This window comes from Nelumbo nucifera, chromosome 3 (genome assembly GCF_055504915.1).
Source record: "Nelumbo nucifera cultivar China Antique chromosome 3, China Antique-T2T, whole genome shotgun sequence".
Taxonomy (NCBI): domain Eukaryota; kingdom Viridiplantae; phylum Streptophyta; class Magnoliopsida; order Proteales; family Nelumbonaceae; genus Nelumbo; species Nelumbo nucifera.
The window spans coordinates 89,677,219-89,692,656 of record NC_142651.1 but is presented as its reverse complement, the minus strand read 5'-3'; the positions used below and the strand labels follow the sequence as shown (position 1 = coordinate 89,692,656).

General features: G+C 39.7%; 1 protein-coding gene across 6 annotated transcripts in view; it reads right to left on the bottom strand.

Annotated features, from left to right (window-relative positions):
* Window positions 1–1,779: 1,779 nt before the first annotated feature.
* The window catches only part of PRP39-2 (Tetratricopeptide repeat (TPR)-like superfamily protein), a 101,265-nt gene continuing 87,606 nt past the window's right edge, over window positions 1,780–15,438 (bottom strand). For 3 of the 6 annotated variants that reach the window (XM_010249126.3, XM_088899935.1, XM_088899936.1), the window contains 2 exons: window positions 11,308–12,882; window positions 10,066–10,437 (listed from right to left, as the gene is read on the bottom strand). In XM_010249126.3, coding sequence (XP_010247428.1) covers window positions 10,354–10,437; window positions 11,308–12,882 — 1,659 coding nt within the window. In that variant the 3' untranslated portion in view covers window positions 10,066–10,353. Of the gene's footprint in view, window positions 5,026–10,065; window positions 10,438–11,307; window positions 12,883–15,438 lie in introns of those variants that run through there. The other 3 variants (XR_016083608.1, XM_010249128.3, XM_010249127.3) reach the window with 3 other exon arrangements.

Below are 15,438 nucleotides of genomic sequence, written 5' to 3'. Positions count from 1 at the left end.
CTACTGACACTCTTATTTGTCATCTTATGGATATCATGTTCTCCCATTTTTCTTGGGCAAAAATATCTTGTATTCGCATTAGTGTTATGATTTTATCTTATAAATATTGATGTGCTTTTATTGGATGAAAATGGGAGTTTTTTTTGTCTTGCCTGGTGGAATACTGGAATCCTTGATGTGGTTGTCACAACAACAGTGTCAATAATAATGAAGAATGGATAATGGATGAATAATCAATAAGTCAAAAACTGTGTTTTACTTGTTTAAATAATTAATAAATAGCATTTAGTTTTTGCCAAATTAGCAAGTATCGAAAGCTAGAAATGCTCAGTGGCTGACAACCATCCTCCCCCCTGGCCCCCCCTCTCTTGCAAAAGAAAATAAAAAGGAAGAAAAGATTTTTGAAACCTCCACCACATAACAGAAGAACCATTCTCTGCTTGCTGTGGAATTGGTTTCCTGTCCCACTTTCAGTGAAGCAATGCATATTTATAGTTTTATACTTCAATGGGTTGGATATCAAGAAGTAATCCATTCTCCCAGAACAAATTCTCTCATTCAATCCTTGTCTTGCTAACCCATCTTCCATTGGCAGCTCTGTAAGTCCACTGAACAACAACTGTGTCTATCTTTAGCTTGATTATCTCCCTCATAAGATGTCTATACTGTGAAGGACACTTTCCTTCATTATGCACCCACTCCACAAACACTTTGAATAAGTTTGAAGTCTTCACCCAATTTACAGCTCTTTCAATGTTAAGATCTGTGATGTCTCTTCTATTCTGATTCTTATTCTTGCATTACCTTCCATTTCTTTCCTCCTAAATGCCCAAAGGGTTGCAGCTTTGGTACATCTCCACATTTTCTTGCCTCTTCTTGTGGGAGGTCTGAAAAAGGAATTGCTGAATAAGGAGCTCAAGTCCAGAGGGGGCGTCCACCTGCACCCAAAGAGAGCAAAGATCTCCCTAATATCAGTCACAAAAGAACAAGATATAAACGGATGGAAAGAGCTTTCCCTGCTTGCTTTACAAAGAAGACAGACATGAGGATATATACATCTATTTGGTCATTTTTTTTTTCTGTAGGTCTTCACACACATTGAAGATAAATTATCACATCCATCCATGTCATGACTTTCAAGTAAAGCTATCATTGGCAGGGGGGATGAATGAAGAATGGATAAGTAATTGCCTCGGGATCCACTATTAATCAAGGAGATCTTCTGAATTGTCTCAACTGTATAGGAACAGTTGATGGTGGATAATTGGATGGTAGAACCAAGATGGAGGTCTTTGGGAGGTGAGAGGTAATGTTGAGATGCTAGGTGCAGGTAAAGCTCGTAGCTAGAATCACTTCAATGATGACAGCGAGTGAATGGGGTCCTAGTTTATTTTCCTTGAACCTGATCAGTGCCCTAAAGCTGCTTTAACTGTTGCTGTATTCATGGTTTCATACTGCAAATTTCCCAGCTTAAGATGAACATAGTAATGGCATGGACAAATAAGGGGATTCTTGACAGTAGATCCTGTATTGTTAAGTCAAATTTTCAAGATATGTAAGGAGCCACCAAAAGGTTGGTAGTCGATTATGATATTTTGTCAATTTGTATCCAAGTTGGGCTGGTTGCTTCTAACCTTCTCTGTCAACCCGGGAAGAAAATGTTGATTTGGTAATTGTGCAATTAGGGGAGTTGTGGCGGTCAAGGATTAAATTGTTTATGGAGCCAGATCTCTCATATTAAGCTTATGGTTAGATTTGACTATCTTGGCATTTCTTGAGGTTGTTTTTTGAGTCTCAGGTTTAAATGGTCTTTCTGGGGGAATTATTTGGGGAGGAAACACGGACTGCGGAGTTTAAGGTCAGAAAATTGGTTGTAGAGACGTGGAAAGAAAGATATTAGAAGATCAACTGGCAGTTTGAGGAAGTATGAAAAGATTGCTTCGTCAGTCTTGTATTTTTAGAAACAAATCATGGTCATACAGTTATGGAAGCATGTTTTTTTTCTGGCCATGCCCCATGCTTCATAGACTGCATGAGCATTACTGTTAGTCGAAGGCAGAAAAGGTAAAAGTGGAGTTGACAATTTGATTGTCTCAATAGGTATTACTGTAATAGGAAGGCTTTTATAATTCTGTGGTTCATCTGGTTTACTAAAACTATGGGCCCATCAGGAACTGCTTCACTTCAGCATATGGGAGTATCAATGCCATATGATGATCATTGCCTCTTACTGCATCCTCCTAAAATTTAATTATAATACTTACTCTCCAATAACTTCACCTATTTTTGCTTGTGCCTTATCTGCAGGTGATTTTGGTGGAGATTATCCATGAGCTGGCCTTCAGGTGAAACCAATGGATATGTAGGATTAAGATGATAATCATTCTTGTTTAGAATTTTAGATGATCCCTTTTCCTTGTTATTTCTTTCCAGATTTCTTTTTTGTAATTAAACGGAAAATAATTAAGTTGTATAATCACCTGTTTGGTTTGGTTGGAAGTTAAAAGTTTCAGCCAGAAAATATTTTCTAGAAAGATTTTATTTTTCTGGGAATTTTTCTTTTCTGTATATTTTCCTACGAAAAGGGATATGTACAGAGGGCCAATCAGTTTCTGATGTACAACCTGATAAGGGGTTTTGCAGGCCATTATGTAATAATAGAAAACAACCTTGGTTATACCCTTTATTTGATGACCTAAATTAGTTTGCCCTTTTATTTGCTTCTTTATGGAGATAGGGAATGCCAGTAATGATTACGCTGAATGCCTAAATTTTATTTCTTTGCTGTTAGGTCATGATTTTATCGACTCGTAAGGCCTGATATGCAAGAGGTCTCCATGCATCTTTAGTTCTTAACTAATCATGTCTTACTTGACAAGGTTTTAATGCCAAACTATGTTGAGTCAATAACGTTTACATTAATTCCATGCTCTTTCAGCCCTTGTTTCAAATTGTTGGTAAGCTTATTGATAATGCTATCTTGATTTCACATATGCATCCTCTTGAGGATGAATTCAAAACATCCATGATCCATGGTTTGGTGAACGAACAAAAATCACTTGACTGAAAAAAGCTGGAACGACCAAGTCCGTAACAGTTGGTTATCACGCAACACTAAATACGGTCAAATGAACTTCCAACGCTATAGATCGTTGAACCCAAATCATTACTCTCCCTCTTTTTTATTATAGATAAAGGAACATCTGTTGTCATTTTGGCTCGGTGGTGGTTTGAAAATTGTGTTTTTAAATTAGCCTAAATATTGGAGCCTATTCATTTTGGTATATCGGAAAATCAACTCATACAACAAATATTCTTTCACCGAATTGAAGCCATTTTAGATGATGGCAAAGATTGGCACCCATTCTTCCAACCGGTCGGAAAATTGTTCGTAATTTACACAGAATAATCAATTTATCCATATATTGGTGCTAGAAAACAATGCCGTGCATCTCCCTGAAGTCCGCTACTGCAGAGATGGTGGGATCATGAAAAGACACTAGAGAATGTTAGACGTCTTGTAAGGGGTTCTCACCTTGTCTGGAACCGAACTGTGGGTATATTTTGCAAACCGAACCGATACCACCAGTTTTTGCATCAGTCCAAACCAAAATCGAACCAAAACAACCGGTCTTCGGTTTTTTTATTTTTTATTTATTTTTCCATGTTTATTAAAAAAAATGTTTCAACAAAGGAAAAACCTGATTCAAGCCAAGTTTGTCTAACAACCTACACAACATGATATCCAAAAAAATCATTTACCTGTAAGTCATCACTGTTGAAGTAGAACCGATGACGGTGATGGCGACGGGAGAAATAAAATCGGCGACTAGAGAGGAGAAATGGTTCGGTTCTGTGGTTCAGTCTGAGAAGAAAGAAGACTAGAAGAGGCCAGAGGTGACAACGATGGGGGAGAAATAGAAAACTGGTGGACTAGATGACGGTGACGAAGGAGAAGAAAGAAGAGGCATCGACAACAATGACATGAAAGGAGAGCTTACTTGCTAGGGTTTCTAGCGAGTGGCTTTTGGCCTTTTGCTGTTCAAACCAAGGTTCAAAATATCGATACGCCCAATAGGCTGCTGGTAGGAGTGTATTGGGCAAATTGATACCTTTTTTTTTTTACTTTTTTCTTTATTTTTTTTCAAAACCGGTTCAGGGGGCCGGTTTAGAGCTCCTCCACCCCCTGAACCGGTTAGACCCCCGATACACCCACTGTAGGGGCGTATCGGAGAGGCCCCAGAACGACATATCGGCCGATACGAGCTGATACGTGTTGATACTTTGAACCTTGGTTCAAACAAGAAGAAAGGATTAAGAGGGGTTTTGTTTTGGGGTTCGAATGAATGAAAAAATTCATTCTTTTTGGGCTTGGGCCAAGAGAGGGTCAGAGGGGTGCTGGGGGCTGGGCTGCTGGGGCAAGGAAACATATTAAAATAAAATAAAAATATTATAATATATAAAAATCGGTCGGTTTGGTTAACCGACGGTTTTTTGATAGGTTAACCGAAAACTGAACCGATCCTTTGGTTTTTTTATAAAACTAAACCGAAACCGAACCGACCGGTTCGGTTAACCAAAATTTTCAGAGCAGTTTCTTCAGTTCGGATCGATTTTTCAGTTTCTTATGGACACCCCTAGAGGGCAATGAATTCAGGAGTAGCATTCCTGCTGTTGCTTGCTAGCATTCTTCATATTTGAATTGAGATTAAAGCATATCCTATGTGGAACCTCTGGGTCTAGGGATATCCACTTGATAACCGAAACACCACCAACTTAAATACTCTTGACAGTATGGCCGGCCAGAAATAAGAGGAAGAGAAGAGAAGAGAAGAAGAAGAGAGAAGAGAGAGCAGAAGAGAAGGGATTTGCAATGTAACAGTGTTGGCGGCGCCAACCTTTATTATAATATATATAGGGCGGCAAAAATAACAAAGGAAAAGACCCTTGTGCCCCTGAGTACAATAACAAACATAACAGAAGTGAAAAAACGAAATAAAAAACACTTTAACTAGCCAAACAGACCTTAACACCAACAACTAAATTATTTTAACACTCCCCCTCAAGTTGGAGAATAGATGTCAATCATGCCCAACTTGTCACACAAATCTTTGTGCCGCACATGATGAAGGCCTTGGTGAAGATATCTGCAAGTTGTTCTTCTAAGCTGACATATGGTGTACACACTTCTCCATTTTCAAGTTTCTCTCTGATAAAATGCTTGTCCACTTCAATGTGTTTCGTCCTATCATGCAGGATTGGATTAGCAGCAATATTGATGGCAGCTTTATTGTTACAGTAGAGTGACATAGGATTGCTCACTGCAAAACCCGGTTCACCTAACAGATTTCTTATCCACATGATTTCAGTAACCCCATGAGCCATCGCTCTATACTTTGCTTCATCACTAGATCTAGCCACCACACTTTGTTTTTTTACTTCTCCATGTGACCGGATTTCCTCCTACAAAGGCACAATACCCACTGGTAGACTTTCGGTCATTGACTGCTCCTGCCCAATCTGCATCAGTATATATTTCCACCTTTAAGTGACCATGTTTCTAGAACAACAAACCAGCTCCGGGAAACTTCTTGAGGTATCTCAAGATCCTCTCTACAGCTTCAAAGTGAGTTGTCCTAGGGTTGTGCATGAATTGACTAAGGACACCCACTACATAGGCAATATCAGGCCTGGTCATAGACAAATACAAAAGTCTCTCCACGAGTCTCTGGAACTTCTTTACATCTTTCAAAAACTCTCCCTGACTGTCTCCTAGATGATGATTAAATTCAATTGGTGAATCAATTGGTTTTGCCCCCAACTTGCCTGTATCTTCTAGTAGATCTAGTACATATTTCCGTTGGGAAATAAAGATGCCCTTGTGAGAGTGGCCAACTTCAATTCCAAGGAAGTAACGTAAGGGGCCTAGATCTTTCACCTCAAATTGAGTGGCTAAGAATTTTTGTAGTTTTCGTATTTCAGCCTCCCAATCTCCTGTGATCACTATATCATCCACATGCACAATAAGAGCTGCAATTTTACCTTCACCTCTTTTCACAAAAAGAGTATGATCTGACTTGCATTGTTTGAACCCCATCAGTTGAACTGCTAAATGGAACTTACTAAACCAAGCCCGAGGTGATTGTTTCAACCCATATAAAGATTTTTTTAATCTGCACACCTTTTGTTCATTGCCTTTGGCACAGAACCCTGGTGGCTGGGTCATGTACACTTCCTCTTCCAAGTCACCATTCAAGAAAGCATTTTTGATGTCCATTTGGTGAAGTTCCCAGTCAAGATTTGCTGCCAATGAAAGAAGAATCCTGATAGAGTTCATCTTGGCTACTGAAGCAAGTCTCTGCATAGTCCACTCCATATACCTGTGTAAAGCCTCTTGCTACCAGTCTAGCCTTGTACCTTTCAACAGTTCCATCAGCCTTGTGTTTCACTGTGAACACCCACTTGCAATCCATTGGTTCCTTCCCTTCAGGAAGGTCTACCAACTCCCAAGTGCCATTTTTGTGTAAATCATCAATTTCTTCCTACATTGCATCTGTCCATTCAGGTTTAGACAAAGCTTCTGCCACATTCTTAGGAACGGGGACACTGTCCACAGAAGAGAGAAAGACACAGTATGAAGGTGAAACATGATCATAAGACACAAAATTAGAGATAGGATGATTAGTGGTACAAGACCTAACACCCATTCTCTTAGCAATAGGAATATTAAGATCATTGATATGTGAATCAACATTTAGAGGAACAGACATATCAACAAGAGCAAGTGTACATGGCTGATGAGATGGATCTGCCTCGGGTGAATCCGATGATGTTGGTTGCATAGTGTCAGGTTCCACGGCTCTTGAACTCTGTTGGCTTTTATGGCAACGATGAAAAACCCAAAATGGAGGAGGATCGGGTAAATGAGGTAATTGAATTTGAGTCGCTTGTTTCTCCTCAACCATACTCTCCCCCTGAGGAGAAACCGAGAAAAAAGGTTGATTCTCAAAGAAGGATACATCAATGAAGACATAGTACTTGCGAGAGGTGGGATCATAGCAGCGATACCCCTTTTGAGATAAATGGTAACCAAGAAAAACACAAGGAATAGCCCGGGGATCAAGCTTACCGCGAGTAGGGGACAAGTTATGGACAAAGCAATGATACCCAAAAACACGCATCGGAATGGTGGACAACGGGGCTATAGGGAACAAAAGCTGATGTGGGGCCTTATACTCTACTAGCTGAGAGGGCCTGCGATTGATGATATATGTAGCACACATGACTGCATCCATCCAAAACTGTTTTGGCACATTCATATGAATTAATAAGCCACGAGCTATTTCGAGAAGGTGGCGGTTCTTCCGTTCAGCCACACCATTTTGTTGGGGTGTCCTGGCACAAGAGTTTCACTGAAGTGACCCACTCAAAGCAAAAAGCTCCGTGAGATCACTATGGAAATATTCCTTCGCATTGTCTGACTGGAAGATATGGATTTCCGTTTGGAACTGAGTGAACACCATGCGTTGAAAATCTTTCACAATTTTTGGCACTTCATCTCGAGATCACATAGGGTAAACCGAAGTGTCTCTAGAATAATCATCAATCAAGGTAATGAAGTACTTATAGCCAGCCTCAGTAGGTAGAGTAACAAGGCCCCAAACATCAGAATAAACAATATGAAATGGAAATTCAAATCTTTTATTTCGCAAAGATAAAGAACTTCTACAATGCTTATTTAATTGACAAGTCTGACACTATAACTGACTCACTGACAAGGACTCAAACAACTTTGGAAACATAATTTTTAATGACTCAAAAGAAAGATGACCTAGACGACTATGCCATAAATAGGCTTGACTTTCACTTGATGAACTCATGGACTCTGTAGCCACAAGACCAGCATTATTCTCCAACACGTAGAGACCATCCACCATGCTTCCTCTACCAATCGTCTTCCTCGAGGCCAAATCCTAAAACACACATGAAGACGGAAAAAAAGTGACTGAGCAGTTCAAGGAGTGAGTTAGACTACTAAAGGACAACAAATTAATAGGTAATTTCGGGACATGCAATACATTAGGAAGGGTAAGGCCAAGTGGGAGAGGTATGGTACCTCGGCCAACTATGGTAGAAAAAGAACCATCAGCTAGTCTTCATACCTTATCTCTCCCAGAGAGAAGGTTATATGTCTGAAACAAATTTGACTTACCGGTCATGTGGTTTGAGGCTCCAGAGTCAATAATCCAAGGAGAATCATTGGTATGAGATGACACATGGAAGGCTGTGGCAGCATTATCTGATGTAGACGCAAACAAGGTAGAGGGAGTAGGACCAGAATCCATCTGGCGGAGAGTCCTACCATACAATTCCAAATGTTCACGAAAGGAGTTGATAATATCTTCCTTAGGGTCAGAACTGGGATGCCTCTCTTGAGTTACCAAAGGACTAGTCCCTGTCGACGCCATATTAGCTGAGTTATACCTTTTTTTTATTTTGTTGGCCTGGTGTTTTGCCCTGATCAAGTGTTGACTTCTTACCCAAATCCTGTGCCCATTTAGGTTTTCCATGGAGATCCCAACATGTATCTCTTGTGTGTCGTGTCTTCTGGCAGTGAGTGCACTAAAGTTTGCTCTTATCATCTGTTTTTTTCCGAGTCACCTTTTTTAAAACCACCACCGACATTTGTGTCTGAATTTCCCCGAACAACTAGGGCAACTGACTCCCCTTCTACACCATTCATCACACTTCTACTCTTTTCTGATTGCACCAAGGCATACACCTCCTGAATTGATGGCAAGTCTTTACTACCCAAGATCTGCACCCTGATGGACTCATACGAAGGATTCAACCCTAGGAGGAAGGCAAAAACTCGTTGCTGAGATACAAGTGACTTATATGCCTTTGCATCTTCATCACACTTCCAATTCACATTCTGATAGTGATCAAGTTCTTTCCATATCGATGTCAAATCAGAATAGTACATCGAAAGACTCCTCCCCCCCTGCTTGCAAGTAGAGGATTCAACTTGCAGTTGATATATCTTGGCATAGTGTCTCTGCTCTGAATAGGTGGACTTCACTTGTTCCCATATCTCACAAGCAGTTTCAGCCCACATAAAGGTCTTCCTTACTTGTGGCAGCATGGAAACCAAGAGCCAAGACATCACCATACTATTCTCTTGGTTCCACCTATCATATTCAATATTTCCATATTTCGGTTCCTTCACTCTCCCATTGATGTATCCTATTTTCCCCCTAACAGTGATGTAGAATTTTATTCCCCTAGACCACTCAAGGTAGTTCAGACCATCAAAGGGAATAACAACCATGGGAAAACTCATATCCATTCCCCCACTCACTCCATTGTGGCTCCCTCAAATCTCTGAAGTAGCAGAATTCTCAGACGACATGGTCAAAACAGATAATCAGTCCCAAACACCGGACTTAGGACCCCTCTTTACTCTACAAAACAATGCTCCACTTAGTCCACACCCACACACTTGGGTTTAAAAACAGGCTGAGCACAAACAATACCAAATTCAGGACAAAACAGAAGCAATATTCAGTAGATTTCAGATCTGTACAGTTTTAACAGTCCCAACCTACCAGCCTTCCAGAATGTCTAAAGCCATTAATCAGCAGGAGAGATCCTTATCACTTATAATCAAGTCAAATTATTGAGATGACAGGTCATCCTTGACTTATAGTTGTCTTAACACATGAACAGGATCACACAATCCAAAAAAAAACAGAGGTATACAAATCCGATAGCATTCAACAGCCTAGATTCGTTTGGTTTTCACTTGGTACACGACCAAGAAGGGTAAAGAAGAGAAAACGGAAGAACTGTACCAGTTGTAAAGCTGTTTTCCTCAGTCCAGATTCAGATCTCTGTTCCGCCCAGGTTCAGCAGGTCTGTTCGATCTATTCTCTTAGTAAAGGTTGTTCGATCTGCTCTCTTTAGTCAATATTCCTGCTCTGATACCATCTTGATAGTATGGCCGGCCAGAAATAAGAGGAAGAAAAGAGAAGAGAAGAAGAAGAGAGAAGAGAGAGCAGAAGAGAAGGGATGTAACAGTGCTGGCGGCATCAGCCTTTATTATAATATATATATAGGGCGGCAGAAGTAACAAGGGAAAAGACCATTGTGCCCCTGAGTACAATAACAAACATAACAAAAGTGAAAAAACGAAATAAAAAAACACTTTAACTAGCCAAACAGACCCTAACACCAACAACTAAATTATTTTAACAAATACCATTTCAATTTTAGGTACAAGGATACTCTTCAGTTGTTTGTTAATATATGTTGCTATAATTATTATGTACCTCTGCATGAAACCTCACCATTTCATTGATTAGAAGGTTGCTGAGAAGGATGGGGATGTGCAATAGGTCTAGATTCTTCAATGTTATGCTCAGCAACTCCTTGAACCTACAGAACAAAAGAAATGCTTTACGAATACAAGAGGAATATGTCTATACATGCTCTGAAATTTTAATATGGATATTACACCTCACAATTGCAAAGGGTCAAGTCCTTTTTTTTAATGTTTGGTAATTACTAAGAGATGTGTCCAATGGTATAGATTACTATTTTACTATCTTTAAAACATTTTTTTGATATTTCTAAATCTCAATTTTCTAGTACCAATGTAGTTACTGGTACAAACAGCTCAACTTCCTGCTCATATCTGTTAGATAGTAACAAATTAGCCTTGGCAGACGAAACCTGTCTTCTTAGTATAACTTCTCTGTAGTTCACCCCACTTTACATTTGGAGTCAACAATTCATATATGGGTAGATTCTTGACTTGCATAAACCAAACCCATCTTCACGTACACTGCGAATAGATCTATCTTCTCTGTGGAGAAATGGAATTTGCTACATGCTCAAATGGTTAGGTCCATACAAGTCAAACGTCTCTGATGGCTATCAATATATTAAATCTATCTGAATTGAGTATTAAGTCCTTTCTTCATCAACTCTAAGAAGAGAACTTGTTACTATCTTACAGATATAGGTAAGACGGAGGATGTTGAGCTGTTGGAAGTTGATACAAGTAACTACATTGGTACTGGAAATTTGAGATTTTGAAACATCACAATTAGTTTTAAAGATGATTAAGTAGTAAGCTGTAGTATCCCAAATACATTACCTTAGGTCGTTCTTATCGAGGAACAAAAAATTGGATTTTAAAATTATGGTTGAGATATCCTTTTCCTTTTTTTTTCTCTTTTTTTTTGTGTGTGGGGGGGGGGGGGGGTGTGGAGGGGAGGAGAGATGCTTTTATACAAAGCGTACCTGTTGGTAATAGTTGTTCCATGTCTGCATCTGCAATGATGTTATCTGTTGTTGCTGCTGATGGTGATTATTGTGTTGTGGTGGCTGCTGCTGCTGGTTTTGTGGATGTTGCTGCTGTTGATGGCAATGTGGTGGTTGTGGCTGCTGTTGATGTTGATGATACAGTGCTTGTTGTGGCTGCTGCTGCTGCTGTTGATGGTACTGAAGTTGTTGCTGCTGTTGTGACTGCTGCTGGTACTGTAACTGCTGAACATGTTGTTGATGTTGTTGTTGTTGCTGCTGCTGGTAATAATAATATTGCCACATCTGAGTAGCATATGCTTCATTGATTTGCATATGTCCATTCTGTTCACTATTTTGCAGTGGATATGGATAAACATGTCCTTGAGGGTAGGAAACATGTTGAGTGACCACTTGTGAATGTGGTGCACATGCAAAGCCCTGCTGCTGAACATTGTGAGCTGGCCAGACGAGAGCACCCGCTGTTTGAACATGAGCAGAAGCCACCTGATGCTGGTTTTGCACTTGGGGGCCATGCTGAACCTGTGGGATTTGCCAGGATGGAGGCTGACAGGGATAACCTTGGTTCATTGGCATTTGGGAGTGAATTTCAGCAGGTTGGACAGATGAATTTGGAGAAACCTGCCATTGTTGAGGATGCTGGGCTTGAGGATACCCATGAAATCCAAGATTGGTATCTCTAGGAGTTTGCCCGGTAAAACTCATCTGATGCAAGTTTCCTCCATTGATGACATTATGATGCAATGGGCCATCTGTATGCGATATAGATTGTGAATGTGTCTGTGCTTGTGGAGAACCTGGATCCATGGCCTTATGTGGAGAATCATTTTCTGTTTGAGAATGAACCCCAGCAGGGTCATCGGCTTTGGTGCACGGCATATTAGATACAGAAATATCCTTATCATCACCACCATCTTGTAATCTGCTTCCATTCGACCTAGGAGTTTCTTGAGGAGCTTCACAGCCACGAGATGTGGTATGAGCAGAATCCTGTTCATGATCTGTGTTTAATGAAAGACCCTCGAGTGAAGGCAACTTAGGATCAAATTTGGACTCCTGGTCAGATGCTTTACAAAGTTTGTTTTCCTTGTTGGAATACTTTTGCACAGCCTCTGTAGATTGAGGACCATTATGGGCTTCATGCACTAAATCATAAGCATCCTCATTCTGCTTGACTGCATCTTGCCAAGATTCTTCTTCTACAGCTGGTAATGTTACCTGTTGCATTTGCTCTTGTCTGACATCATTAGCTTCTTCTAATTGGGACTGGCCAGTGGCACTGTTGTTAGACTGTATATCAGGATTTTCATACACAGAGAATTTCTGGTTTAACCTTGGATGTTCAAATGGGTCATGAGAGCTATCATTTTCAGAAGCACAACTAGGAAGGGGAATAAGAGTATCTCGTCTTACTTCTTTGGCCATTTCTTGGGTGTGATTCCCTTTGGCTGGATGCTTACATGGGAAAGGAGGTCTCATCAAATGTGGGAAAAGCCGCCAGTGACGATTCCATGCCTTCATGATATCATGGATGGTTCCACAGAGGTCCAGAAACTGCTATCATCAAAGATTGATAAATGTATATAAGTGGACAATGTAGAAAATTTATCCAATAATAGACACATGGAAATTACATTTCTAAAGAAAGCTTAGTTTCTTTCCTACTGAATTAGTTAAATTACTAAAAGATGGGAATGGGTTCTTCTTAATGCCTAGATACTATACTGCAGGACCTATGGAGTAGAGGGAAGATCCACTGCCTTCAAGCTTACAGAAGATAGGTCAGCAGAATTTAGCTGTAGTAACTAGGCAAACCAAGGTTGCAGATGTACACAAGTGTCAGTATGGTCTCACTGTAATGCTATGCTCCAATGATAATGAACTAGGATAGAATCAAGTTGCAATCCAACATAAGGGTAGCATAACTGTTATTCAAAGTCAAAAGTAAGACATTTAGGTAATCAATATTTTAAACTTCTAGTTTTCACTGAAAGGTGCATTAGTGGTGCTCATTCAGACAAGTTGCTGGATCTATGAGAATTTCAAGCTCACAGGATGCTTAAGAACTTGAGTTATATTAACAGAAGAGAGGAGAAATACGGAAGAAGAGAAGGGAGAGAGAGGAGAGAAGGGAGAAGAGAAGAGAAAGGTTTTGGAGTCAACTAACTGACTGGCGGCGCCAGCTTATATTATTATATATAGGGCAACCATAATTAAAAGGGAAAAGACCCTTATGCCCCTGCTTAGGTTAGAGTACATAAACAATGATAAAAAACTTACTTTAACCAGACCAAACAGACCCTAACTCAGCAGAATACAAACATAAAAAATAAAGTAAACATTTCAACACTCCCCCTCAAGTTGGGACATAGATGTCAATCATGCCCAATTTGTCACACAAATTATTATGCCACACAAGTTTTTCTCTAATAAAATGCTTAAGTTGGAGTGCACGCTTCTTCGCTCACAAGTTTTTCTCTAATAAAATGCTTAAGTTGGAGTGCACACTTCTCCGCTCATTTCTCTAATAAAATGCTTGTCCACTTCAATATGTTTTGTTCTATCATGGAGGACTGGGTTAGCAGCAATATTGATAGCAGCTTTATTGTCACAATAGAGTGACATAGGTTTGTTAACTGTAAAACCCAGCTCTCCTAACAAGTTTTTTATCCACATGATTTCAGAAACTCCATGAGACATAGCTTTGTATTCTGCTTCAGCACTAAATCTAGCCACTACACTTTGCTTCTTACTTTTCCAGGTGACTACATTTCCTCCCACAAAGGTACAATACCCACTGGTAGATTTTCTATCATCAACAGTCAGGAGGGGTCATAAAACAGTACCATCACACCACAATGGTTAAAAAACAGGCCATCCACGACCTACAGGTTTTCTATTTTCAGGTATGGGATCACACGATCCATAAAAAAAGAGGTTAGAACCTCACAACTTCTCTGACGGCATTCAACAGTCCTGATTCATTTGTTTTTTTCTTGGTACACAACCAAGAGAAAAGAAAAAAGGTAATAGAACAAGTTTGTACCAGTCGTAGGTCAACCTTTCTGATCTCAATTGAAGAAGACAGCAAGATAAGAGAGAACTTGTTTGATCTGCTCTCAGACCCAGTAGAACTGCTCTGATACCATATTAACAGAAGAAGAGAGGAGAAATAAGGAAGAAGAGAAGGGAGAGAGAGGAGAGAATGGAGAAGAGAAGAGAAGGGAGAAGAGAAGAGAAAGGTTCTGGAATCAACTGACTGGTGGTGCCAGCTTATATTATTATATATAGGGCGACCATAATTAAAAGGGAAAAGACCTTTACACACTTGCTTAAGTTAGAGTACATAAACAATGATAAAAACTTAATTTAACCAGACCAAACAGACCCTAACTCAGCAGAATAAACATAAAAAATAATGTAAACATTCCAACAAGTTACAAGGAGGCTATGTATGGTGGATGAAGTAGATCCCTAATCCCTCCTACCACAAGGTTTCTGGCTAAAGAAATTTTGATAAACCATACTCCCACCAGATAGAAGAACAATGCCAGATATGGATTAGCAAACTAGGTCTTCAGTAAACATAAAAAAGAAATCATGTTTTATCAAAAGGTCAAAACAACTAATAGGTGTGGCATAGAAGGCTTGCCAGTGCTAAGAGTTTCATACCAGAAAATAATGTAGAAAGTAATAAATCAAGGAGTTGAACCAGGATTAGACCATGGTTGTAAGGAACCATACCTTCAGAAAAATAAACCATGCCATTCAAGATATACAACAATACCTTGTTTTAGCAATAGGCATATAGGGGGTTGGTCCATTCAAAACATAACTCAAATAAAAATAAGTCCTAACCACCATTTTTCAAGGGCAAGAGATTTAAAGATTAACTTTGGGCTGGCAAGTGTGAAAATGTGGATTCAAGTCTGAGAGTGGCCACTTTGTGCAGAAAAAAATGCTGAAGGTTAGGACTGTATCCAGTCTACTCCAAGACCCCCGGTAGCTGGGACCAACATTTGCTAATGGCCTTTTTTACAAAGGTAGTCCTAAGACAAATAAAGCAAATTAGTAAAATTAAGACCTCAAAGCTTAGTAAAAATAGAAAAT